General features: G+C 49.9%; 4 protein-coding genes across 4 annotated transcripts; 2 read left to right on the top strand and 2 right to left on the bottom strand.

The window, feature by feature from the left end:
- Positions 1-260: 260 nt before the first annotated feature.
- N7446_010625 (uncharacterized protein) lies at positions 261-968 on the bottom strand (the record flags this gene model as incomplete). Its single annotated transcript, XM_058519368.1, has 1 exon — positions 261-968. The coding sequence occupies one exon, from the start codon at positions 966-968 to the stop codon at positions 261-263; it is 708 nt and encodes a 235-aa protein (XP_058368206.1).
- Positions 969-3,506: 2,538 nt separating this feature from the next.
- On the bottom strand, positions 3,507-4,088 carry N7446_010624 (hemolysin-III family protein; the record flags this gene model as incomplete). The annotated part of the gene is made up of 1 exon (XM_058519367.1): positions 3,507-4,088. One exon carries the CDS (start codon positions 4,086-4,088, stop codon positions 3,507-3,509), a length of 582 nt encoding a protein of 193 aa, XP_058368205.1.
- A 1,625-nt stretch (positions 4,089-5,713) lies between these two features.
- On the top strand, positions 5,714-7,525 carry N7446_010623 (uncharacterized protein; the record flags this gene model as incomplete). Its single annotated transcript, XM_058519366.1, has 7 exons — positions 5,714-6,095; positions 6,149-6,282; positions 6,375-6,447; positions 6,505-6,693; positions 6,825-6,899; positions 6,953-7,450; positions 7,503-7,525. 7 exons carry the CDS (start codon positions 5,714-5,716, stop codon positions 7,523-7,525), a joined length of 1,374 nt encoding a protein of 457 aa, XP_058368204.1.
- Positions 7,526-26,541: 19,016 nt separating this feature from the next.
- On the top strand, positions 26,542-26,856 carry N7446_010622 (uncharacterized protein; the record flags this gene model as incomplete). Its single annotated transcript, XM_058519365.1, has 1 exon — positions 26,542-26,856. One exon carries the CDS (start codon positions 26,542-26,544, stop codon positions 26,854-26,856), a length of 315 nt encoding a protein of 104 aa, XP_058368203.1.
- Between the last annotated feature and the right edge of the window lie 539 nt (positions 26,857-27,395).

Here is a 27,395-nt window from a genome sequence, read left to right as displayed (position 1 = left end):
TTAAGCTCGCAGGATTAGAGGCGAAAGAACTTTCTTTACCAATAATTCTAGGAAAGTAGTTGTGAATAGTAGTCAAGACTACGATATCGAACTGGGGCTTACGACCGTTCTGTGAGAGATAACATAGATGATGAATTCGCAATTTGCATATATCGAGAGCTATCTCATTACCTGGATATACTGACTATAAAGAACGGAGCATTTACCTATTCCATCCCCTTCCCAAATAAGCTTCCAGCTTGCAGGAAGTCATCCTGGGCCTATGCGCCTGCCGTAGCTGACGGGGTACTCATGGATATACTGGATGACGTGACCACGCCAAATGTCGGATTGCCAGTACAGGCAGGCTCTCCCTCAGGTGCGAGGTTAGAAGGCTGCCCCTTAAACTCAACCTTTTCACCAGGTTCGGGGAACCTAATGTCAACGCCTTCCTTCGTGATACAACCGTTCACATTCGCAACAAACATTGCAGGAAGGGTGGACGAGGGCGCGATGGACTTGACGGAGTCTCCGCTTGAGGCCTCAGTTGTCACTGTAATAGGCGCACAGTTCATATACATCTCGCGGTTTCCAAGGCGGTTGAACCAGGTCCAGGCCAACGTATATTTACCCGGGGAGATATCACATGGAATGGTGAAGTTCGACGGATATTTCTCGATCCGAGCGGACCCACCAGCAAGATTTCCCTCCACGTTGGCCGGGCACCCACCGACAAATGAGCGAATTACCTTCCACTCCGAATTCTTGGATGGTTCAAGATCTGTGGTTAGACTGATCTGGCACGAGCCTCCTCCATGCATAGCACTGCCCTGGAAGATCAGTTCATGCGATTCGCCCACACCGATAGTTGTTTCAGTCTCGGGGGCCTCAAATGCGTTATCGCGCAGCTTGCAAGGAAAATCACTACCATCTGCGGCTAACGGATAATTATCAAGTGTGTCAAAACTGTAGGGCTCAGGCGATAGCATGACAACGTGGGCATGAGCTACCGAATGAAGGAGAAAGGTACTGAGCGCCAACCGGCGCAAGGAGACGCGTGATATCATCTTCCTTTACTGGGGTTCAGGATGAGGAACACACGAAAATACGTATTATAGTCCTCGAGAATTGAGAGATTATAGAAATTCCGTTACAAAAATAGGCATTGTGAGACTTACGCGGCAACGTTGGAACCAAAAATGGTCCAAGAGTCTACTTGTACAGCTAGGAAATATGTGAGGCGTGAGCCGGTAATTTAGCGTGATTTTGAGACACGGATATATACGAATGGGATCCCCATTGACAAGGCTCTTCTTGTAACCATGCAATACAAACCAAAGTGAATTTATACCGTGTATTTTCTTCAGCTTTGCAAATCTTGATAATGTAGCTTTCAAGCATCGTAGTCGGAAAACCCAAATACACAAAGATATTCACAATTCTAGAATTCAATCCAAACTCTATATTACTCTTACCGTTGTCTAACATCTCACACTCGTAATAGCGAATCAAGTGCTCTAACATTCTTAAATATATACTCCCTGTTTGATATATAAATTGTCCAGCTAAATTACAGATATGTTTATGGTAATCTAACAGAAATTAGTGACCAACATTGTATGGGTTCCAGAACGGTAATATTAAAATCTCTCTCTAACTAAAAACTATGAACTTGACAATTTTGTAGGATATGCTGACAAAGACTAATATGCACTTTTATGTGAGGTGTCTGATTTGATGTCGTAAGATATTCTGGGTAAATACCCAGAAATCCACACGCAGATCCACCATATTTCTGACATAATCAAATACTTGATGGAAAGTTGCTGACTTACGTGGTTGTAAAATATGGCATTGACCATGGTGTTCCGACGGCGGCGCTCGCATGCAGGATAATTTAAGTCTTGATAGCACAATGTGTTAAAATATAGAGCCGAAAGGGTATACTGCTATAGTTTGGACTGGTCCGGGAAGAGGCTTCCAGATCCGTTGGATCCATTATTGGCGATAACAGCAGTGGAAGCCGGTGTATAGTGTAATAGATACGGAAATCCGTCTCTGATCAACCTTTTGATCACAACGGCATGCGGCGTCCAACGGGATATAACTGCGTTCAATGAAGCCTGGGGCAAACCGGGCTCATAACTGTCACGCTATAATGACCCGTTGATCTGATGATTTGGAGACTCTTGACTTTCTATCTAAAGGAGTGACGAAAGTCGGTTTCTATAATTGTGTTCATTCCTATGCCAGAGACAATCTGTAGGCAGCAGCTGTGCTGCCTTGTGCTAGTGCTGATCACGCTATGCGTAGATCCGTTCACGATACCTCATCTTGACAATGCTTAGAGAAACCTACACTAGGAGAATATTCAAAGAGACGAGCAAGAAAGATTTGCCTGCGCATAGTCAAAAGCATCCAGATACCCCATCAACTGGACCACAGCGGCGCATACCACCAGGATGTGAAAGATCGAATGGGAGCCCCATAGGTCGAATTTGCCAGGATATTGGCTTTCGGGAAACCTGGTCTTCAGAACCACATGTGTTAGGGTCATTTTCTCTCTTGTGTGCGGAATTGGGAGACTTACTGCATAAAAAAAAGTCCCAGATAGAAGGCAGCCTGCTTTTGCCAGAGTATAGGGAAAAGCTTTTCTCATCATCTGCGACATGCCGAACACATTGAGTCCATGAATCAAGGGTGCAACACCGGACAAGCCAGTCGCCACGAACATCAATGCTCGGAAAAGGCGATACTTTGGGCCCTGGAACTTGGGATGCATTGTCATGAAGATGGTCAACGTCCCGAAAACTCCAATCTATCAACCAAGAAAAGAAGAGTGTTAGACAGGAGGTGTGTGGCGTAAACAGTAGTGCGTCACTGGTTAGGTCTTACGCGAAAATGCTAGCTGGGGTCCTAGCACGGAACGTAGGGACTGCGGGTTCGAATCCTGTCACTTTCACAACTTTTACCCCAGAGGCACCTACCGAAGAAAGCCTACACCTTGGTTGACTTGGCTAGGACCTGGATGGTAGACCCGGGGTAGGGGTAGCTACTGCGGTACGCAATAAAAGGCGGGTGGGGAAAACTGTCACCGGTCTAGCCTTTCAGCTTACCTTCCGAAGTACTAGCCGTTTAACTCGGGCCGCTAGGAAAGAAGGATGTCCCCTCTGTGGTAGCTAGATTGAGAAAAGGTGTAACAGTTCTGCAAAGCTCAACAAAGTACGATCTGAGTTCTAGGGGGCGCCCTGGATTGCATTGAACAAAATACAACATACTAAACAATTGGTCACTCGGTCGCTTTAAAGCACTAGGACAGACCGTCCGGTCATTTCTATTGGGAATTCGGCGTTAAAGAAGGTTTCTTGTGGTGCCAGTCCGGGTGCACCGACCTACATAGCTTACCGCACGCTTAGGCAGGCTCCATTAGGTATAAGAATTATCATCATCATCATCATCATCATCAAGAGTGTTAGACTCAAGTACCAGGTCCGGGGTGAGAAAAAGCCAAACTGTGCACATGGAGATTAACTAACCAAAGACCAGTGGATATTGCGTGGCAACGGTTCACACCAGAAAACCATGTATATTCCCAAGACAAGGTCGCCCAGTATGAAGATCACTATACCCAGCATGTCCAGTCGCAGGCAGAAATGTCCCATCTCTTGGGAGTGGTTCATCAAGGTGTGGTACGTTGCCGACAACGACAGGCACGTGGCGGCTGTCAACATGAAGATGGAGAAAGCAATAATATCGGCGCCAGTGACCCCGGAGTATCTGCTGGCAAGGTATTGCGGGATATACCACTCGCCACACAGGAAGAAAACGGCTGGTATGAGGTGAGAATAGATGTTGACTGACTCGTTGTGAATATACGACCAACTGCAGAACGAAGCGTGAGCCGAGCCTGAGATGGGCCGATAGCCACGGAGAATCCACTGGTTAGATTCAAGTCGGAAACATTTCGGCATCTCATCGAACCATAGAAGAGCTGGCCGTCCTGCCTTGCGGGCCTTGGACGCGGTGTCGCTGATAGATTCCATTGCCCGCGCTTTGTGCGCCTCTGGGGGATGCGGGGACGGAACTCGAAGACGGGGAGCGGATGCCATTTGCTGTCGCCTGATGATAATGTGATGTGGGGACGCCAGGCTTTAAGAGTCAGTCAGTGGAAATGCAAGATGAAGAAAAAAGTGTCCCTCTTGCTTTGTTTCTTGCTAAGCGCCAGCCTTGTTGTTACCCCGTTGCGAAGCCCAAATGCAGCAATCCGGCACGACACATCCGACGCCACGATCGTCCAGGAAGAGTGATCTAGCAGGATGCAAGTTACATTGCCCTAGGCTAGATACCTTGATCACTAAATCACGAAAGTTTCCTAAACCCCCGAAAGAGATTACATATCACCTGAAAAAGTATGAGTCTATAAGAAAAAGCCCTTTTGGTCATCGTTGTTTGGATATAAAATGTCAATTTACTGTATTTACTATGGGTGCTATTTTTGTCGTGTGTCAAATTTGATGGGGTTCAACTGTCGCGTGTGTGAAATCAATTACCCGTTTGGTACAGTACTGGGTACTGTAATATCAGCAGTAAGGCGCAATGCCAATTAATGACAAGTCTGCGCTCAAACTGTCGACGTGTCGCCCCACTAATTCATGCGCTTCCAAAGTCTTGAGCTGGAAACTTCTTCCCGGCAACACAATAAAAACTATTTTCATCTATACATGGAGGAACGGATACGTTTGATGTTCAAGGTAACAAAGCACTGTCTGTTTCGACTAGCTGACATATATCCCACTTCCCTTCTACATTAATAGACCGCCTATTGAGGTGAGAAGATATAAACGGCGTTGTCGCTGAAAATCAAAATTAGCACCATCGACACCTTTCCTTAATGTATATAAAGCCGCTGTTAAATCCTCACAAAGTCATATCGAAATGGTCGCCGCGACAGCTCTATCCATTGTGGCGTGTTCATAGAACTCTTTGCTTAGGCCATGGTAAAGTTTTCCTCTAGGGTTGGTGACCTCAAGTCCCACTAATGTAAGTAGCATGCTTCCAACGCGCCCGACTCGGTATCAGCCCTAGTGGTAACTCTGGTATTTGGTATTGTTAGCTTTCTGTTTATGAGTTACATGTTTGCGCTATTGCGCCACAGATACCCTCATGTTTATATGCCGAGCAAGCAAACGGGGTACCTGCCCATATATGATGGTCTTACCAAAACATGGACGGAGTGGTGGGACCTGTTACTAAGTCTGTACACACTTCGGGATGATCATGTGTTATATCATCATTCGCTAGATTCGTATCTTTTGCTTCGATTTCTTCGATTTTGCGCCTCGACGTTGTTCGTTGGTACGTGTATCACGTGGCCCATACTTCTCCCCTTTAACCGCAGCGGAGGAGGTGAAATGGTCCAGTTGAATTCTTTGACCATTTCGAATATTGCAAAGGAGTCATCTTTGAGATATTACGCACACTGTTTGAGCGCCTGGGCCTTTCTGGGTATGGTTGAAAGCACCCCTTTGACTCTTTTCCGCTAACATACATAGGGTGGTTCTTCGTAAGTCTTACCCGGGAGTACAATATGTTTATCAGGTTGTTCCGCAAAGCTATAGTAGATCACCTCGAAACGGGGGACACGTTATGCAGGACCGTCCTTTTTACGGGTGTGCCAGTGGAAGGCCTACGCCGGAGTCAGGTAGTAGATCGTATCGGGCGGGAGAAGTTGTCTATGATCTGGGACGTACCCGATACAAAGGACGTCGAGAAGAAAATCCAGGATCACGATCAGACTGTCAAGGTGATTGAGGAATGTGTGGTGGAGTACATTCGGCGGCGCCAGCAAGCATATAGGAAGTCTACGCCCACTGTAACGTCGAAAACATCCAAACACAAAACAGCGGCCACAGTACCCAACCACTCGCTAACAGACCACCAGAGCGTCCTTGGGACGGAAATGCAGGCAACTATCATGTGGGCCAAGTCAAGGATGCCAAGGTTGAAACAGGAGATCGAGGACCTACAGTGTAAAGGTATAACCAATGAACCCGTTCTTCCTTGTATATTCGTAGAGTTCAATAGATATGTTGATGCGAGCTCCACTTTTCCACCGGGTATGTTGTATGCGCCTCCAAACCATCGATCACAAGCTTAGACTGTTCCTTAGGGCTCCGGCGCTATGATGCAGTCAAGGACCAAATCATCTGGGAAAACCTGCGGTTCACGGGTAGCCAGCGCACTTTCCACAATATATGGGTCGGTGTGTGGATTGCAATTCTCACCCTTCTCTACGCTGTCCCGGTGACCATGGCTGGTGCCTTTACAAGTACTGACCTCTGGGCCGAGCTCCGACCCACACTAACCATTCACGTCCGCGTACCGGCGTGGTTTAGGGGGCAATCGCAGGTCTTTTCCCTGCTGCCCTTACTTCCATTTTGATGGCTGTTGCTCGGACTCCAATTCGCTGTAAGCTATCCTCTAGCTGGAGCTCTGTGTTGGTAGGCGCACTAACACGTTCTCTAGGGACTATCAGGCAGAGTGGCATACCAACCCTGTCATCGCTTGAGCTCTGCATTCACAAGGTTTGCTTCGGCTTCTTGCTCATCCAGATACTACTGGTGACTGGCGTCTCTATTGCTGCTCCACCTCTCATTTCCCAGGTCACCCGGAGCCCTGAGGTGGCCGATATTGTCATATGTTCGATCATCAACCGTACGTCTAATTTTTACCTCTCGTATATACTCTTGCAAGGTCTTACCCTGAGTGCAAGCAAGCTACTTCAAGTAGGCAGACTGGTTGTCAATGGATCACTGGGTAAGGTGTTTGATAACACCCCCGCAAAGTGTATCACCGATGGTCTGAACCAAGGCTGAAATGGGCGAACATCTATTCCGCCTCCACTCTGCTCGCAGTTCTAGGTAAGTTGGGCCGAATCCTCATCGTGACTAATCTCGTTCTAAAAATCTAAAAGGAATCGCATACTCATGTATCGCGCCTCTGGTTGTGGGCGCGGCCGCCCTGGGGTTATATCTCTTCTTTATCATCTACCGATACAACATTCTCTACATTATGAAGGCGACGATTGACACACGGGGCAAGAGTTTTCTGCTGGCCCTACAGCATGTCACCGTCGGGTGCTACCTACTGATTATGTACCTCATCAGCGTGTTTGCCGTTGGACTCCTGAACGACCGGTCGGCAGTCGGCCCTATGATTGTGACAGTTGTCTTATTCGTGGCTGTCGTGATCTACCACTGCTATCTAAGTATGATGATCCGGCCATTTGCTGGTGGCATCCCACGGCCGACAGAGAAGGAAGATGCGCCGCGATTTCGTACTCCCGCGAGTGAACTCTGGACACCACGTATCTGGTTCCCACATGATTTTACTGGGACGATCAAGACTGAATTGGAACAGCTCTCAGGGTTCATGATCGCTACTGATTCTGCTGCCTGGCTGGATGATCATGGTAAAATCGTAATAAGCTTCCCGGAAGCGGCAGCTATTGTCAACCCGTGCAGTAGACCACTATCTGCTAGAGTGATCTCATAACGCGGGAGTTCTCAACAGTGGACATCCGGACTATGCGACTTTACAGCTGCTAGCCTTACGATCCAGCATGGAGTTAAAAGAAGTTATAGAATGCCTGAGACACCATTAGTAGTGCCAATCTTTAAAGGAAAGAAAGCAGAATGTACTAACGCTTGCTACACGACACTGTGGGGATTGAAGGCGGAATCTATGTAGCCCACGATGCTATATTTCCCTTACACTTAATAGTATGCGACATTTAACATTACCAGAAGGACTTTACGACATCCTGTAAATGTAAAGAGTACATCTTCAGCCGTACTGTAGAATGTTACAGTCTTAAAGTTTGAAAAATATATATTAGATTGGGAAAATATTTTAAAATGTGTGCGAGTGAAAATTCGGTTGATGTACATGAAAGGTATCTTACTTCCAACCAAGAGATGATTTCAGTCCCCTCCTGAAGAGTGATTTAGGCTTCTATATGGGGGACAGGTCCTTGAACGTGGTCCAGGTACTAATATACCCTTTTGCCGACACAATTAACCGGCTTGGCTTAATTGTTGGCGATAGGGCTCCGAAAGGAATATGATCATTCATGAATATTCATGAATATTTGCGAATATGAATAATATGAATTGCATAAAATGAATATGAATAAGAGACTTATTCATATTGCATTATTCATGAATATTCATGAATGATCATATTTATTCATATACTGAGAGAGCATACATTACCGTTCATGTTGTTACGTCTCAATACAGGAACCCATTTTCATGTGCCTAAGACTCAAATGCGTTCATCATCTCTAAGATATTACATTCCCATAAATCTTAATATTATCACAATCACTTTTTTGGAACGCTATTTTTGATACTGTCCCTTCAGTAGCATAAGCCACCGCATAGTCTCCGCATTTAGACAGTGTCTCCTGAGCCCCAATACATCCCTGGCATTGCTGAACTCGCGTTCAATCCCTACCTCCGCTGATGGAATTGGCAGGTAATCTCGGGCTGCCTTTGCCATGAGTGGAAAGCTAAATACATTCGCCTTCCACCATTTGAGAACCCATTCCTCGTCTGCATCGTCAATCATATGGTGGGACCAACTCACCGGTGGCGCGTCTAGATATCTATCAATGTCTGAAAGAAGCGTCCGCTGTGATGGCTGTACTTTTCGCAGCGTCCTCCACATAGTCTCGGACATTCCCGGCGGGCGATCCACTACACACGACATGGACAACTCCTGCGGATACTCCCTCTTTAGGAACTCCCGCACTTGAGAGATGATCAGTCCCGCATCTTGCTCGCTCATCTGCGATCCAATCAAAGACGATTTAATACGCGGGTCTAGGACGGAAGCCACGTAGTAAAGAAGATTGGTGTCCATCTTCCTTGCAAACTTGTTCATCTTTTGGATTCCTCTTTCCACCGCATCCCGGATCTCGGTATCCACACCTTCAAAATCTCCTTCGGCTTTTTGAACCTCGTCAAGGAGGTCGTCTAGACTCCAATAGATAGGCAAGCTCTCAACGATCGTGGGACAAGATTTTGATACGGAGTTGGTGTGATCCCAGAATGGCTTAAGAACCTTCGCTACTTGTTGAAGAATCGACCATTCGTTCTCGTTTAGTTGAAGGGCGTGAACTTCTGGATGCATCCGAACAAATTGTCCAAGTTCCTTCTGTAGCCGAAGGGCGTCCGCTATCATGATATAGGTTGAGTTCCATCGAGTGTCAACATCGTAGCCCACTTGCTTGGCTGGTGACACATCTTTCCAATTTTGGCGGCGCTGTGGACTGCGGGCAACCCATAGGGTCAGCAGCCGGATCTTCATGATTGCTCCCTTCGTGCTGTGGGCAGAGGTGAATGTTGGGCTACTTTGTGTGGCCATGTCGTCCAGTATAGCCTTCGCCTCTCGAGCTGAGCCGGCCCTCAGGGAAGCAAGTACATCCCTGCAAATGAGATTTATGACGTGGGCAAGGCAAGGAATGAAGCTCTGCCGTCCACGAAACCGCCAAAGAGGTCTGATGCGAAATTGGTCGTCTTTATCGTCATAGTTCTTGAGAAGCTCGGCGTGAAGACTGTCGCAGAGAGTTCCATTGTTGGCAGCATTATCCCCCGTAATTGTGAGGAGCTTTGGCGCGACGTCTAGTTCCTCAAGCATTCTAATCACAATTTCCGCAAGGTTCTCCCCAGAGTGCGGTCCACATATGTCAGTAAACTCCAGAAGCTCTTCCCGCTTCTCAAACTCGGGTGAGATCCAATGGCCAATGATGCCCTTGATCGCTATCTGATTCTCCGATGTCCAAACATCAAGAGACAGCGCAAGCGTGCGACTACTACTGGCTAATTCTTCTTTCACGCAAGTCCGGTTTTTGCGAAATTCCTCCTTGATCCTGTTGAAGAGAGTGTCGGCCGTCTTGATGGGTAATATAGCCCCTGTCGCTTCAAAAAGTGCCCTAAATGCCGGATGCTCCACTACCGTAAACGGCTGTCTCGTTTGGACAACCCATTGTATCAGCATTTGTTCAAGGCCCGCCCTTTCTTTTGCAGGTGTCAAAAAACTGTCCAGGGTCGTTCCGATAGTTGACGATGACGTGATGTCTGATCCGGAACTGGTGCGGTGCTTAGCCTGGAGATGGGCCAACAAATTCGAAGTGGAGCCATAGCGTGCCGAATCCCTGGATGACCAACTGCACTGCCTACAGACTAAGAGCCGATCCTTCTTTGGTGGCCCACCCTTTCGACGCCAGGTGTTGTCTAGCTCTGTGATCCAGAAATGCTCGAGGGTCCAGCTAGAATATGACTTGGCTTTTCGTCTCTTGTAAGTCGGTGGGCTACTCTGACTGCTAGTCAACCCTGATAGCGTGGGATCTAGCGGTGCGGGCGAAGACCTGGAAATGGGTAAGGACAGCACGGATGGGGACGTCTCTTCGCCTTCTGTAAACTCGGATGGTGCTGGCGAGCAGGGGCTCTCTATTTCACGAATATTTCCTTCCCATGGCTCAGGGAGTAGGGAGGGTGTGCCATTGTTCAGAGCATTGTAGTCGCGACGCGGAAGACCACGCGTCTTTCGCACAAATGGGTTAGGTGAGGATGCCATTCTGTATTTGCCCAGTGTTAGTAGTCCAAGTGGTACCTGGGAGCGAGGCGGGGCACACCTTTAGTATCACTCGACAATACTTGATAGCATGGCGGGTCGGAAATGAACGGTGAGAATGAAACAATGATGGGGAAACACTAGCTGTGCTTTCGCCTGATGCAATCCCAGTAAAGTGGAAAGTTGATAGGTCTTTTCTTTACACGCGGCGGTTTCTCGCTCGCGACTCTCATGGTAAACAATCTGTAACCTGCATGAGAAGTGAGTTAAGGTGGCATGATAAACGCGTTTTTACGTGCCAATAGTCATGGTTATAATAAATCTAAACTTTGGAGTAGATCGAGTGGGAACAAGAGAAGTTATGGTAGTCGATTTAACTAGAGCAGCAAAGATGTGGAAAGACGACTTGTAGATATATATAATTTCGCTCGACTTTCTGTAGCAACCGTTGGTCACCAAAACTAGACATTTACCTATAAAAAATCACGAAAAATAATGACGCAGAATACATAGAGCTTACCGAGCCCTACAATATAGGGTATATACTTCAGAACATGGATTGCATGGGAAATATTTTCTACTTATGCTTGACCGAGGCTGTGATCGCACTTGAAATACAAGTTGGCTAGTGGAAACGTGTATTTCTGTAATACAAAAACCGGGGAAACGGAAGATCCATTAATGCGCGCAAAATGCATGATATGAATAATATGAATGCGAATATGAATAATGCGCTTATTCGCGCGAATACGATATTCATTTATTCATATTCGCGGGGTGCGAATATGAATATGCCCTATATTCGCATTCATTTATTCCTTTCGGAGCCCTAAGTGGAGTAGAGCTCTATGCTCGAACTGTATATTAGCTGAGAAATGAACTGTTTTATTTATTTTTATTTTTTTCCTTCCTTGCTTGATGTTGCTTTTCGGGATTCCTTTTTTTTGGAATTTCTTTTTTTGACTTTTTTAGTTTTTTTTTTTTTTTTTTTGTTGTCTTCCTTTTTGCCCTGAAACGAAGGAACGTAGTGAAAGGGTTTACAACCCTGCGCGAGCTGCCCGCCAACCTTTGCTGGCCTCTCACTGCCAAACTCTTCGTTTTTTTCGTTGCCCTGAAACGAAGGAACGTAGTGAAAGGGTTTACAACCCTGCGCGAGCTGCCCGCCAACCTTTGCTGGCCTGCCCTGAAACGAAGGAACGTAGTGAAAGGGTTTACAACCCTGCGCGAGCTGCCCGCCAACCTGCCCTGAAACGAAGGAACGTAGTGAAAGGGTTTACAACCCTGCGCGAGCTGCCCGCCAACCTTTGCTGGCCTCTCACTGCCAAACTCTTCGTTTTTTTCGTTGCTAATTGGTGCTTTCTCGTGCCAAGGAATGCTCCTATTGACTGCCAATACGCTCCTTCTCGTTTGCTGCTGCGACTCTCCAGGCTCTCCTCCGATTGCTGCTCTGTCTCTCCGCGCTCTCTTCTGATTGCTGCTCACCTACTTTCCTTTCCTTCCTCCTTAGGCTTCGTGCTTCCCGAATTCGTATTCGGCCTCTGTTGCTTTTTCTCCGTGTCTAGGGATCCCGGTGTTCCCGCTCGTCTTGGAGTCGGTGTTCCGGCCTTCTCGCCTTTCTATTATGATTCCACGCTTATTTGTCCTGAGCATCCTGCAGATAGTACTATTATGCACTCATGTGCACGGTGACGTGTTCGACTTCTACTATATGAATGATCAACACGGATCTTTCTCGCTGGCCCGAACTTTTTCCTGTCGCTCCTCTCCCAGTGCGCCTTGGAACGGATGCCGTTTGCTGGTTTCAAGTCATCTCTTCTCTAATGACATCTCCTCCTGCGCAACGTTCTTTCTGCTCTGGTTGCGCCAGACCATGGCGCTCTACACAGTTTCGGTCCTGCGACAATTGCCGCAGGAGGGCTTCTCAACGGGCGGTCAGAGCCCGACAGCTTTCAGCTACTGTAGGCACGAGTAATATTTTAACTGGGCCACCTCCGCCTCTAACTTCCCCTACTGTTCCTGCCTTTTCGACGCTACATTTTTCGTGCTCTACATGTGCACGCCCCTGCCGGTCGTTGTATCATAGGACGTGTAATCGCTGCCGCCAGGCAGCTACACGGAGGACGGTAGCATCGTACCAGGTACTGGGAGTGGTCCGTCCTTCTTATCTGCTGCATTGTTGACCCTGTTCAGCACACACTGCAGCCCGTTCGAGACCCTGGAACGTTTTTGCCTGCAGGAGGTTCTACTCTAAGGCCTCTGGCCCCAGTTCCACACACGCCACATCCTGTTCGTGATCCTAGAGCATCCTTGCCCGCAAGGGCATCTCCTTTGAGGCCTCTAGCACCAGCTCTCCGCATACCAAGTCCTGTTAATGACAATTCTGTACATGATACTGTAGCATACTTGCCAGAAAGGAGATCCCGTTTGCGGCCTCTGGCACCAGTTCCGCAAGCGCCGTTGGCTCCGCCTCCATCGTTCGATATTCTAAACGCTGCGCTTCGGCCCGTCCCTGTGCCATTATATTCGAGAACCGGGCCGGGACCCCAGAGAGTGCTACTTCCTGCAGGTCCTTTGCCGGTGTCCTCCCCACAGTCGCCACGGATCTCACAGGCATCTCCCATCAATATAGAGACAAGATGCTATCCGAATCCTTTACAGGCCACGGTCAACAGGGAGAGAACGGTAGATTTGGAGAGGTCGCTGGCCAATTTAAATCGAGCGGTAGGTTTCCTGCGTGCTGAGCTAGAGGCTCGTGCCGTCGCCTCCGATGCTTTTCCCCCGGATATCTCCTGTTCGCATATACGAGCATCCATAGCCAGATACGAGGATGAGATTTCTGCGGCTGCGAAGAGATGCGTCTGTTGTTCGTGCGGGGAACTTGTCTCCGACACAGATATCTACCGCGCACATAATGAGGATCCTTTGCTGCTGTCACTGTTGGGGAGTCTTGATCCCTGCGGCCGACATGGTAACACTTGGAATCTGTGCTCGTCGTGCCATGCTTCGCTCAATCGAAATATGATCCCCAAGTTCTCTGCGAAGAACCTTGTGAATGTGACTCGGTGCCAGGACTATCCGTCTGCTCTGGAAGGCCTCACTCTGATAGAAGAATGTCTCATTGCAAAGTGCCATCTTCTCGGTGTCGTTTTGAAACTGCGACCAGGTGGCCGCTCCTCGCCAATCAACTACCGTGCTCTCCGTGGCCATTTCATTGTCATCCCACAGGACCCAGAACCACTTCTCGAGATCCTACCGAGCCCGGAGTTGACATTACATAGTCTGATCAAGGTGTTCTGGTTGGGTCGTCGACCTCCCGTAGATTCGGACCTGATTCAATTCCTACTCGTGCGGAAGGCGAAGGTTCTGGCAGCCTTGGAGTACCTTGTCCAACATAACCACCTCTACCGTAACACCATAATTAACCGTCCCATGATCGATGACTGGGGCGATGACTTTATCCCGCCGGACCTGCGGGATACCATCATCTATCTCGACGAGCCGGATCACCACGAGCGCGAAGGTTACACGGTAAATCTACAGACAGGGAACTACGAGAACGATCTTCAGGCTGCCCAGGATAGTGCATTCGACGCGAGTGGCGGTAGCCCTTTCAATACCGGCTCTGTCGCCACGGACATAAACGGAGAACGTCAAGACCTGGATCGCCGCGTTTTGGACGCATTGTTCACCGTCCTTACGAACCAACCGGCCCCGTCGAGTGAGAGTACCTCAGCCAGAGAACGTGCAAGAGGCACACGGCCCCTTGGTCATCGAAAGATACCATTAATTTCTTACACAATCCGTGGCCAAACCACCCTGGTAAATCACTGGACGGACCCTCGTTACTTTACTGCCGCGTTTCCAACCTTGTTTCCGAGAGGCATTGGGGGCCATCTCGATGAACGAACTGTCCCGGTGTCAATTGGAGCGTTTGCCGAGTGGGCTTTGCGTCACCACAGTAGAAGGTGCGTGGCTTTCTTTGGAAAAAAAAAAAAAAAAAAAAAAAATTCTATAGATACTGATCTTTGTCTCTCCTTATTCCTGTAGGTTCGCACGCCACAAAACGTTCATGTACCTGCTGTATGATGTGATCCAACTCCGAAAATCCTCGCTAGGGAACGCATTCCTCATTAAACGGCAGAACTGGCAGTCGGCAGTGGACGACATCGCCTCTCTAACAGTGACCCAACTCCAGAATGCAGCGAAGACCATCGAAAGCGGCCAGAAGATTGAGGATCCGGTCATCCGACGACTGCTGCGAAATATCGAGACTGTCGGGATGCAAGTCCCGGGATCCTTCGCCCAGAAACTAAGAATGCGTTCTGAAATTCGAGGACTGATTACACGGTACGGTATGCCAGCTTTCTGGATCACTATCAACCCCTCTGACCTACGTAATCCTTTGGTCCTGATCCTGGCTGGCGTAGAGTACTCTGGGAACAACTTGGCTGCGGCAAATGCCGCTATCCGTGAGGCCGCCGTTACCTCTAATCCGGTGGCAGTCGCTGAGTTTTTCCATCAAGTCTGTAAAGCCGTTCTGGGCGGCCTTTTCGCTACTAATACTGACCGGATCGGTATCCTTGGCGATCTCTCGAACCATTTCGCTGTTGTCGAGACGAATGGTCGAGGCATGTTACATCTCCACGGATTAGCATGGGCGCGAGGAAACCTGGCTTTCACTACTTTGCGAGATCGGCTCCTCCAGGATAGCGACTTTGCGGCTCGCATGATTCGCTACTTAGAGTCAATCATTACCCAAGGCGTTGATGAGAGTATTTTGCAAGACCCTGAAGTGAACCTTCCCGGCATGCCACCGTCGGCCAAAGATTTTGAATCCGATGACGACTTCCATCTTCGACTATCGTATGACAGCAATTGTGTCGCTCGTAAAACACAAGTCCATTCGAAACACCATCTCGCCACATGCTTCAAGTACCGGCAAACAGGTCCCGGAAAGAATGCTTGTCGATTTGGCATGCCTCGAGATCTGGTCCCTGCCTCTAAGGTAGATGATTTTGGACTGATTCACCTCGCTCGAAACCATGCCTGGATAAACCCGTGGAACCCCGCCATTGCTAGTTGTGTTCGTTCTAATCAAGACATCTCCTGGATTCCGACAGTCTCCAAGTCTTTGTCGCTGATCTATTACATCACCAACTACGCCACGAAAGATGACGTCTCTCCCTGGCAGATGGTTGCCAAGGCGGCTTTGTTGAAGCAATCTATTGAGAATGCAAAGGTTGCTGAGCCACCAACAGCGACAGATCTCCGACTTCGAGAAAAAGGTGTCAATAATTTTGCACTACGCTGCTTTAATGCCCTCTCTCATGACCGAGAGATCAGTGGTGTGCAGGTCGCTAGCGTCTTGCTTCAGCTACCAACCTATTACACGATCAGCTACAACTTCGTCCGTATCAACCTCTGGTGGCTAAGGCGTTATATTCGGGCAATCATTCAGCCAGATAACCTTGAAAGCGGCCCCTCTTCTGATCCCATGGCAGAAGAACCTTGCACATATGAAACGGGCGACACCGGCCCCGTAAGCATCTTTGACAATTATAAGTGGCGTGGACCGCACCTGGCTCCTCTTTCATTATTTGAATACTGCATGCTTGTAAAGACTAAGAATATACGCGACGCTGTTGCGAATGACGTGGACTTCGAACCAACCCATCCTAGATATGGCACGCATGTACAGCACTTGGCGCGCACAACGTCCCAGGTGGCCGCCGTGACTTTCAATGGACAGCTAACGGAGTTCCAGGCCGCAGAAGACGCGATTCCGGGAGGCCATCCGAAAACGACTGCGATTATAAATGACATGGCTGAGATATTACTGGGCCTTTTTGTTCCCTGGGATCACTTGGTTGATCTCTTCCGCCGGCATGCGACAAAGCGGGACGCCCATGTTCAAGTATGGGCGGCCGTTGAACCAACCCTCCCATTTCACAATCGGGGATTTGCAAGAAACATCGAGTTGCTGCGGAAGTCTAAGGAAGACTGCCAAGCCGATGCAAGCTTGTGGAAGTCGGCGAATGGCGCAGCTGATTCATTTCACCATGACGTTGACGGATTTGAGCCGCCAAATTTTGCTTCTGATGGCGACGAGAACGATGAATGCTTTCAACTGCAGGATGAGACTTTTAACACCGAGACGTTGATCGCCGCCTATCACTCCATCAGGAAAGCATGGCATCGAGAGACGCTGGTCACTGGACGCCGGATTCCTCCCTTGCTCCGCGCCATAACCCCAGTGCGAAGCTTGCTACTACAGAGCCTCCGGCCGCTGGATATCTTTCATACTCCTGCATACGAAACATCTGGCCTAAAGTACCTCCCACCATCCACTTTACAAGCGTGGGAGGTTCACCTGAAAAGTTTCGCCAATCTTGATCATGGGCAAAGCACAGATCGTAATGCCACCAGCTCTAACTTCGCACTCGACGATTTCGACATCCAGATTGAAGATGGCATCTTGGAACCTACACTGGTTGGCTCATACACGGTCCCTGCTATGGATGACCTCCAGTCCCGGGTTGACCAGAGTCCCACTGGCGCCTCTCTGGCGTCCCTGGTCGTTGAAGTGATTCCCCTAAATCAGAAACAGCTAATGGTCGTGGAGAGGGTGCTATCTGAAGCTTTGGCCTGGGCGGACCATCCTTATGACTCAGCGCAACGCAAACAGACCCTCCTGTATGTCGGGGGTGAAGGGGGCACGGGTAAGAGCCAGATCATCAAGGCAATTGATGCCGGTATGAACCTTATCGGACGAAAACACGAGGTAATCCTCATGGCCCCAACGGGTGCAGCGGCCGATAACATTGGCGGGAATACGTACCACACATCTTTAGGGATCTCTATCGACCGCTCACGGGGAACTGCGATGACATCTCGAGTTAGACGACTCTGGTCTCGCAAGACCATCATGTTCGTGGACGAAGTAAGCATGATGGATCTGACCATGATCAAAGTCATTGATAATCACTGCAAGATCGCCAAATCCCTCGATAGATCCTCCACTGATCTTTTCGGTGGGCTTCCTGTCGTCATCTTCATCGGTGACTTTTTCCAGTTTCCACCTGTTCGGGGACCGGCCCTATGGAAGGAGCCTAGAAGGGGTAGAGATGAGGATGAGAACGGTCGGCTCCTCTGGCATCAGTTCAAACAGGTAATCATCTTGGATGAGCAAATGAGACAATCAGAAGATGCTCCGTTTCGTGATCTCCTTTCACGAGCGAGGGCTGGAACTTTGACAGAAGCCGATCGAGCCTTTCTTAACAGCAAAACTATCACGACCCTGGTCAGCCCGCTGTTGGAAGACGCCACCACTGTCGTGAAGTTAAACTCTCTGCGTCACCAGGTAAACCGCGTTCGAATTGAGCAATTCGCGCGGACCCGGTGTCAGAATGTATATGTCTTTCCTGCGCATCATACGCGGACCAGGTCTACTGGTCCTATCAACCTGCGGCTTCGTGCAGACGACTTGCTCCAGCAACCGGACCAAGGAACCAAAATCCCTTTTCCCGGACTCTTTCTCTACACCCCAAATATGCCTGCCGTTGTACTGACCAACATCTGCACCCTGCTCGGCCTGGTTAATGGCGCAGCGGGGACTGCTGTAGGAGTCGTGTTAGATCCGGCCGGTATGTTGATCTTTCGTAAACAGTGATGAAACCATCCTCTTGACACCTCCCCACTAGCTGAATTCTTTGAAATCGACGACCTCTATATCATGTGCACCAAGCCACCTGCCTGCATTTTATTCAAACCAGACAGACCAAGACCCACTGCATTTCAAGACCTTGAACCTTCCATCGTGCCAGTCTTTCCATTAGAGCGATCTATCACTATGAAGGGCTATTCGGTCCGAAGAAAGCAGGTTCCCATGTGCCCAGCGTTCTGCCTCACCGACTACAAAGTTCAAGGCTCGACTCTTGCAGCTGCGATCCTAGACCTTAAAGATGACCCCACCATCCGGGGGCAAGATCGCCATCGGAAGTATTGCTCGCTATATGTGCAGCTATCCCGGCTTCGATCCTCCAAAGGACTTCATCTTCTGCAGAAACTCGAAATAGAAGACCTTCGATTCGGACCCGATCCTCGGCTGTTGACTGAAATGCAAAGACTTCAAGAGCTCGAGAAGGAAACGATTGCTGCATGGCAGGGAAATTGAAACATACAAGCAACTCTTCACTAAAGGGTCCTTTTGCAGATATATTCTATTCTGCATCGATACTCATCCAATCACACGTTACGCCACAGGACAACGTGAGGTGGCTTGCATACAATTAGCGTATCCTAGCGAACGTTCGTGTAACTTTCCGGCACCTTACCAAATCCAAACTTTCAATGTTCATGACATCTGTAAATTCTTCCTCATTTCCCCCCGGTTTCGTTTCAGGGCCACAGCGTGCGGTAGCGCGCGTCACCAGTACCCAACACCTCACCAGCCCTTACGTTTCGCGGCGCTAATTGGTCCGTTTTCGTTGCCAAGCTTTGTTCCTATTTGCTGTTTTCGCTGCTGCTTCTTCGCTTTTACTTGCTGTTTCCTCTTTTTTTCTTCGCTTTTATTTGCTGTTTCTTCTTCACGCCTTCGCCTTTCGTTTGCTGCTTTTCTTTGCTATCACGTGCCTGGCACGGGCGTTTCGTGACGTGTTTTGGGGTTCTCCTCGCTCTCTTCGCTTTTGCTGTTCTTCCTTTCCAGGCTCTCTTCCGATTGATAGTTTGATACCTGTCTTTCTTTCCTCCTTAGGCTTGGTCTCCTTAAGCTTTGTGCTTCCCTGGCTCGTGTTAACATCTCATGCTTTTTCTCCATCTCTTAATGAGCGGATACGGTCGAACATATCGGGCCTAAAGGGTGTGCCACCCGGTGTGGCTGCATGGGTCAAGGCGCGGTTAGAGTTGCGGGAGGCAGCGGCTGAATCCGATAGGGTTCGTTTAGGTCTTGGTAGTGCGAACCGCTTCAAAACACGAACAAATGGGTTGCACAAAAAGCCCCGCGCTCCGACTGTGCTTTGCGTGTCCAGCAAATTGGAAAGCTTCAAAGGACAACAGAAGAACGGCTTGGAAGGCACTCTGGGCTTTCTATCATAAGATTGTATTTTCCCTGGTCTTCCACGCCGCCGCCTACTTCTCCATGTTGCGCTCCTACTAATGCCGTCCTGCGCCGCCGGACCATGGCTTCTCAGCGGGCATTTATTTCTCAACAATTTACGGCCGGCGCGGGAGGGAGCAACGATTCTATTGAGCCGCCTCCTCTACATTGCACTTCCACCCTGCATTTTCCACCCTACGTGTTTTATGCTCTAAATGCGCGCGACCCTGGCAGTCGACGGGTTATAAGACGTGTGACCGCTGTCGCCAGCCAGCTACACGAAGGATGGCGGCATCTCATAAGGTACTGGGTGTGGACCGTCCTCTGATTTGCTACCATTTTTGACGCTGTCCAGCGTGCACTGCACACTATTCGAGACTCTGCCTCATCCTTGCCAACAGGGGGATGTCTTTTAAGGCCTCTAGCACCACTTTCGCCCACCCCGCATCCTGCTCATGACACTGGGGCATCCTTGCCAGCAACGAGGTCTTTTTAAGGCCTCTGGCACCAGTTCCGCAACCGCCACTCGCACTTCCTGTGCCATTAAACCTGGGAACCGAGCCGAGAACGCAAAGAGTGCTGCTTCCTGCGGGTCCTCTGCCAGTGCCTCCCTTACCATCGCCATTGATATCACAGCCATCCCCGGTCGCCGCCGGGAAGAAAAGAAGCAACCCAACTTCACTGAGTGCCGCAGTCAAAAGGCAAAGACAGCTAGAGCTGGGGACGGTACCGGATAATTTAGATCGAGCGCTGGGTTTCCTGCGCGATGAGCTGGAGGCTCGGGTCGTCGCCTCCAATGTATTTCCCCCGGAGATCTCCTGTTCACACATACGAACATCCGTAGCCAGATTCGAGGATGAGATTTCCGCTGCTGCGAAGAGATCTGTCTGTTGTTCATGCGGAAAACTTGCCCTCAACACTAATATCTACCATGTGGATAATGATGACCCATTACTGCTGCCATTGGAGGGAGCCCTTGATACTTGCGGCCGGCATGGCAATACTTGGGATCTCTGCTGGTCATGCCATGCTTCACTCAATCGGGATATGATTCCGAAGTTCTCTGCGAAGAACCTGGTGAACATAACTCTGTGCCAGGACTATCCGTCTGATCTGGAAGGCCTCACCCTGACGGAAGAATACCTCATTGCCAAGTGCCATCCTCTTGGTGTCGTTTTGAAACTGCGGCCGGGTGGCCGCCCCGCACCAGTCAACTACCATGCCCTCCGCAGTCATTTCATTGTCATCCCACAAGACCCAGGACCACTTCTCGAGATCCTACCGAGCCCTGAGTTAACTCTGCATAGCCTAATCAAGGTATTCTGGCTGGGTGCTCGACCCCCTGTAGATTCAGACCTGAATCCATTTCTGGTCGTTCAGAAGGCGAAGGTCCTGGCGGCTTTACAGTACCTTGTTCAACATAACCACCTCTACCGTAACGTCACGATCAACTACCCCATAATCGACGACTGGGGTGACGACTTCATCCCGCCAGAGCTGCGCGACAACATTATTAGTCTCGACGAACCAGATCACCATGAACGTGAGGGGTACACGGTACGCCTGCAGACAGGAAACTACGAGAACGATCTTCAGGCTGCCCAGAATAGTGCCCTTGACTCCGGTGGTAGTGGGCCTCTTATCACTGGCTCCGTCTGTACAGACATCAATGGAGAACGTCAGGACCCCAATGTTTCCACGCTGGAGGCACTGCTCGATGTAGTCGCGAACAGATCCGCGCCATCGGGTGTGGACATCTCGAGTAGAGAAAGCTTGAGAAACATGCGGCCCCTTGATCATCGAAAGATGCCGGCAATCTCCTACACAATCCGTGGAGAGGCCACCCTGGTGGATCACTGGACAGATCCTCATTACTTTACCGCCGCATTCCCAGCCTTGTTTCCGACTGGCTTCGGGGGCCATCTCGATGAGCGAAGTATCCCGGTGTCACTCGGCGCTTTTGCCGAGTGGGCTTTGCGTCACCACAGTAGGAGGTGGGTCGCTTTCTTTAAAAAAGAAAATTTAAAAAGTGATGCTTACTTCTGCTTATTCGCGTAGGTTCGCACGCCACAAAACCTTCATGTATCTGCTGTATGATGTGATCCAGCTCCGGAAGTCGTCGATGGGCAACGCGTTCCTCATCAAACGGCAGAATTGGCAATCAGCTATGGACGATATAGCCTCTCTGACGGTGAGCCAGCTCCAGGATGCAGCGAAGGCGGTCGCAACTGGCCAGAGGATTGAGGATCCAATCATCCGACGACTGTTGCGAAATATCGAGACAATCGGCATGCAAGTCCCGGGATCTTTCGCCCAGAAACTAAGAATGCGTTCTGAGATTCGAGGACTGATTACCCGGTTCGGCATGCCCGCTTTTTGGATCACTATCAACCCGTCCGACCTGCGAAACCCCCTGGTCCTGATCCTGGCCGGCGTAGAGTACTCTGGGGACATCTTTACCACTGCAAATGCCGCTATCCGTGAGGCTGCTGCTACCTCTAACCCGGTGGCGGTCGCCGATTTCTTACATCACATCTGTAAAGCCATCCTGGACGGACTTTTCGCTACTAATACTGGCCGGATCGGTATCCTTGGCGACCTCTCGAACCATTTTGCTGTTGTCGAGACGAACGGCCGAGGCATGTTGCATCTCCACGGATTGGCATGGGCAAAGGGGAATCTGGCTTTCACTAGTTTACGGGAGCGTCTTCTCCAGGATAGCGACTTTGCAGCTCGCATGATTCGCTACTTAGAATCAATCATTATCCAAGGCGTTGATGAGAGTATTCCACACGACCCCGAAGTGAACCTTCCCAGCATGCCACCATCGGCCAAAGGCTTCGAATCCGATGACGATTTTCATCTCCAACTATCTCATGATAGCAATTGCGTCGCTCGTAGAATGCAGGTTCATTCCAAAAATCATCTTACCACGTGCTTCAAGTACCGGCAAACTGGATCCAGAAAGAATGCTTGTCGATTCGGCATGCCTCGATATCTCGTCCCTACCTCGACCATAGATGAGTTTGGATTGATTCACCTCGCTCGAAGTCACGCTTGGATCAATCCGTGGAACCCGGCCATCGCCAGTTGTGTCCGTTCCAATCAAGACATCTCCTGGATTCCAACGATCTCCAAGTCTTTGTCTCTGATCTACTATATCACAAATTACGCCACGAAGTATGATGTCTCTCCATGGCAGATAATAGCTAAGGCAGCTCTGTTGAAGCAATCCATTGAGAAGGCAAAGGTTGCTGAGCCACCAACAGCGACAGACCTGCGACTTCGAGAAAAGGGTGTCAATAATTTTGCACTACGCTGCTTTAATGCTCTCTCTCATGATCGAGAAATCAGTGGTGTACAGGTCGCCAGCGTCTTGCTTCAGCTACCAACCTATTACACGATCAATTACAACTTCGTCCGCATCAACCTATGGTGGCTAAGGCGATACATCCGGGCGATCATTCAGCCGGATAACCCTGAAAGTAGTCACCCTTCTGATCCTGTAGCAGAAGAACCTTGCAGGTACGAAACTGGCGACGCCGCCCCCGTAAGCATCTTTGACGATTATAAATGGCGTGGACCGAACCTGGCTCCTCTTGCGTTATTTGAATACTGCATGCTTGTAAAGACCAAGAATATACGCGATGCCATTGCGAACGACATGGACTTTGACCCGAACCATCCTAGATATACCACGCACGTACAGCGCCTGGCGCGCACCTCATCCCAGGTGGCTACCGTGACTTTCAACGGACATCTAACTGAATTCCAGGCCGCGGAAGACGCGATTCCAGGAGGCCATCCGAAAACGACCGCGGTCAAGAATGACATATCCGAGATATTATTGGGACTCTTTGTTCCCTGGCATCACTTAACGAACCTCTTCCGACGCTATGCGACAAAACGGGACGCCTGCATTCAAGTATGGGCGGCCGTTGAATCAACCCTCACATTTCACAACCGAGGATTTGCAAGAAACATCGAACTCCTACGGAAATCCAAGGAAGACTGCCAGGCTGATGCAAAGATGTGGAAGTCAGCAAACGGTGCCGCTGACTCATTTCGCCATGATGTTGATGACTTTGAGCCTGCAAGTCTCGGTTCTGATGAAGAAGACGGTGATGAATTCTTTCACCTTCAGGATGAGAATTTTAACCTGGAAACATTGATCGCAGCCTACCACTCCATCAGCAAAGCATGGCATCGTGAGACTCTACTCACTGGACGGCGGATCCCTCCCTTGCTCCGTGCGATACCCCAAACTCGAAGCTTAGCTCTACAAAACCTTCAGCCACTCGACATCTTACGCACTCCTGCGTACGCAACATCGGGCCTAAGGTTCATCCCACCGTCTACTTTACAGGCATGGGAATTTCGACTGAAAGGTTTCACCAACCTTGATCATGAGGAAAGCATGGATCATGAGGTTGCGACCTCTAGCTCTGCACTTGACAATTTCGAAGCCCAGATTGAAGATAGCACCTTCCAGCCCATGCTGGCTAGCTCCGATATGGCCCCTGCTATGGATGGTCGCCAGTCTCGGGTTGGACATAATCCCACCGGCGCCTCTCTCACCTCCCTGGTATGTGAAGTGATCCCACTAAATCGGAAACAACGGATGATCGTAGAGAAGATCCTTTCTGAGTCGTTGGCCTGGGCCGAGCACCCTTATGATCCAACGCAACGCGAACAAACCCTCCTCTATGTTGGAGGTGAGGGCGGCACCGGGAAGAGCCAGATTGTTACCGCAATCGTCGCTGGTATGGATCTTATTGGAAGGAAGGACGAGGTGATCCTCACGGCACCAACAGGTGCGGCCGCGGATAATATCGGGGGCAATACGTACCATACATCCTTAGGGATCTCCATCGACCGCTCCCGTCAAGGCACGATGAAAGCAAGAGTGAGACGGCTCTGGTCTCGCAAGACCATCATGTTCGTAGACGAAGTCAGCATGATGGATCTAAACATGATCAGCGTGATTAATAACCACTGCAAAATCGCCAAATCCCTCGACAGATCCTCCCCTGATCTTTTTGGTGGGCTTCCCGTTGTCATCTTTATCGGCGACTTTTTCCAATTTCCACCTGTTCGGGGTCCGGCGCTATGGAAGGAGCCACGAAGGGGAGCCGGCGACGAAGAGAACGGTCGGCTCCTCTGGCATCAGTTCAAACAGGTAATCATCTTGGATGAGCAAATGAGACAGTCAGCAGATGCTCCATTTCGGGACCTCCTATCGCGAGCGAGGACAGGGACTTTGACTGAAACCGATCGATCAGTTCTTAACGGCCAAACCATCACGTCATTGACCAGCCCTCAGTTAGAAGATGCAATCACTGTCGTCAAGCTAAACTCTCTGCGACACCAAATAAATCGCGTTCGGATAGAGCAATTCGCACACACGCGATGCCAAAATGTCTATATATTTCCTGCGCTTCATACGCGAACCAAGTCTACTGGCCCAATCAATTTGCGGCTCCATGCAGACGACTTGCTCCAGCAGCCGGACCAAGGCACTAAGATCCCCTTCCCGGGACTCTTTCTGTACACCCCAAATATGCCTGCAGTCGTACTGACTAACATCTGTACCCTGCTCGGCCTGGTCAATGGTGCTGCGGGGACTGCTGTAGGCATCGTGATAGATCAGACTGGTCCGTTTGTCATCCATAAATAGTCATGAACGTTGCCTGACACCTCTCTGTTAGCCGAATTCTTCCAAATCAACGACCTCTATATCATGTGCACCAAACCACCCGCCTGCATATTGTTTAAACCGGACAGACCCAAACCCACTGCGTTTCAAGACCTTGAACCTTCAGTCCTGCCAGTCTTTCCTTTAGAGCGATCTATCACCCTGAAAGGCTATTCGGTCCGTAGAACGCAAGTTCCCATGTGCCCCGCTTTCAGCCTTACCGACTATAAAGTGCAAGGCTCGACCCTTGTGGCTGCGATCCTCGACCTTAAAGATGACCCCGCGATCCGAGGACAGGATCGTCACCGGAAGTATTGCTCGATGTATGTGCAGCTATCTCGACTGCGTTCCTCTAAAGGTCTTCATCTCCTGCAGAAACTCGACATGCAAGATCTTCGATTCAGACCTGATCCCCGACTACTAACTGAAATGCAAAGACTTCAGGACCTCGAGAAGGAGACGATTGCTGCTTGGCGTGAAGCTTCAAATAAATGAGACCGTGCTCCACCATAACAGAATAGTCCTTGCGATGAATCAACGTAAAGGTACTCGTTTTAGACCTCAAACTTTTGGTAGACGAACACTAGTAGCAATATATACTTAGGGGCCCCATCCCGTGATAAATAATTCAATTTAACTTTACGGATATATTTCTACTCACATGCTCAACCAATCACCCCTTTTGCCACATCGTACTGCGTGGCTTGGCATACATATATTTGACTCATACTTTTATCCGTGCATAATTATTATCCGCGCCCTATCAAAAGCAAGCGTTCATTGTCATACTATCTCTTCAAATCCAGTTCACTTCGTCAACCCTTTTCGTTTCAGGGCCACAGCGTGCGCAGCGCGCGTCTTCCAGTGTGTAACTGGGGTAAATCTAATGGGGAGCTCGGGATCACAGCTGCGAAATCCGCTAGTCATTCTCGTCGTATAGGTCTCTCACCAACCGAGAGTAGCATAATCCGAGTAAAAACGCCTGTTAAGGGAATGTAAAACTACCTCGTCACTGTCGCGTTTTATAAGAAACTTATATAGATTGTTGGACCCCATGTGACCCCCTGCAGTGTTCGCCTCACGTGAGGACGTGCCACCTCCGTCGCGTGTTCGCGTGGGCGTGTTGCGCTGCTCCATGGGTGATTCATGCCACTGCCGCCGTCTCGCATTGCTGGTGGGCGTAGAGCGGCGGTCTGTGGTCGTGCCTAGGGATCCCTCTCCTGCCCTGCGGCCCGACGAGCCGCATGTGCCGTTGGGCCTCACCCGCCAGCATTTCACCGTTTCTACAGAGAACATGCCGCGCCTGGCTTCAACGACCCTTTTGCTGCCCGTCCGGGAAGGTCCTCTACGCCTTCGACCCGCCATGCTTCTGACTGCGGATGGCGTCCGCATCAGGGGAGCGGGTGTTATGTTCTCGCTGCGCCCGTCCTTGGCAGCCCAGTCGATATAAAACTTGCTCTCGCTGTCGGGAGCTGCAACGATACCGGCTGTCCACGTCCAAAATCCAAGCTCCCACCGCGGTGCCGTCTTCTCTTCCTGCTGCTCCTACTGTTCGTCCGTCGTTTACAGACGCCACCCTTTCTGAACAGCGTGTGCTCTGTTCGGGCTGTGCGCGACCTTGGCAATCTGCTCGGTATAGGGTCTGTGATGACTGCCGCCATAAAGCTCGAATGCGGCGGCGGCGGCATCGTCCGCTGCCTGTACGTGCTTCGGTTAACCCTGACGCGCAAGGGGAGCCCTGCTTCCTTATATCCGTCAACCGCCTATTATTCCAGTGCAACCTGTATGGTGGAAACTCCTTGCCCAGGCTGCAGTCCGGCCCTTCTCTCAGGACTGGTCAAGGGACTGCTCCTTCTGCGGTGTGCTCCTTCTTTCCACTGAGGCTGATGGCTGGTGCTGTCGGCGAGGCCGCAGACGCCTACCTCACCTACCACCATTCACGCCAGCTGTGCAGTCTCTCCTGGACCGGTATCAAGGCCGTGTGTCTGC

This window comes from Penicillium canescens (genome assembly GCF_028828765.1).
Source record: "Penicillium canescens strain IBT 15451 chromosome Unknown utg000007l_segment0_segment0, whole genome shotgun sequence".
Classification (NCBI taxonomy): Eukaryota; Fungi; Ascomycota; class Eurotiomycetes; order Eurotiales; family Aspergillaceae; genus Penicillium; species Penicillium canescens.
Note: the sequence above shows the minus strand (reverse complement) of the source record. Positions and strands in the feature narration are given on the sequence as shown.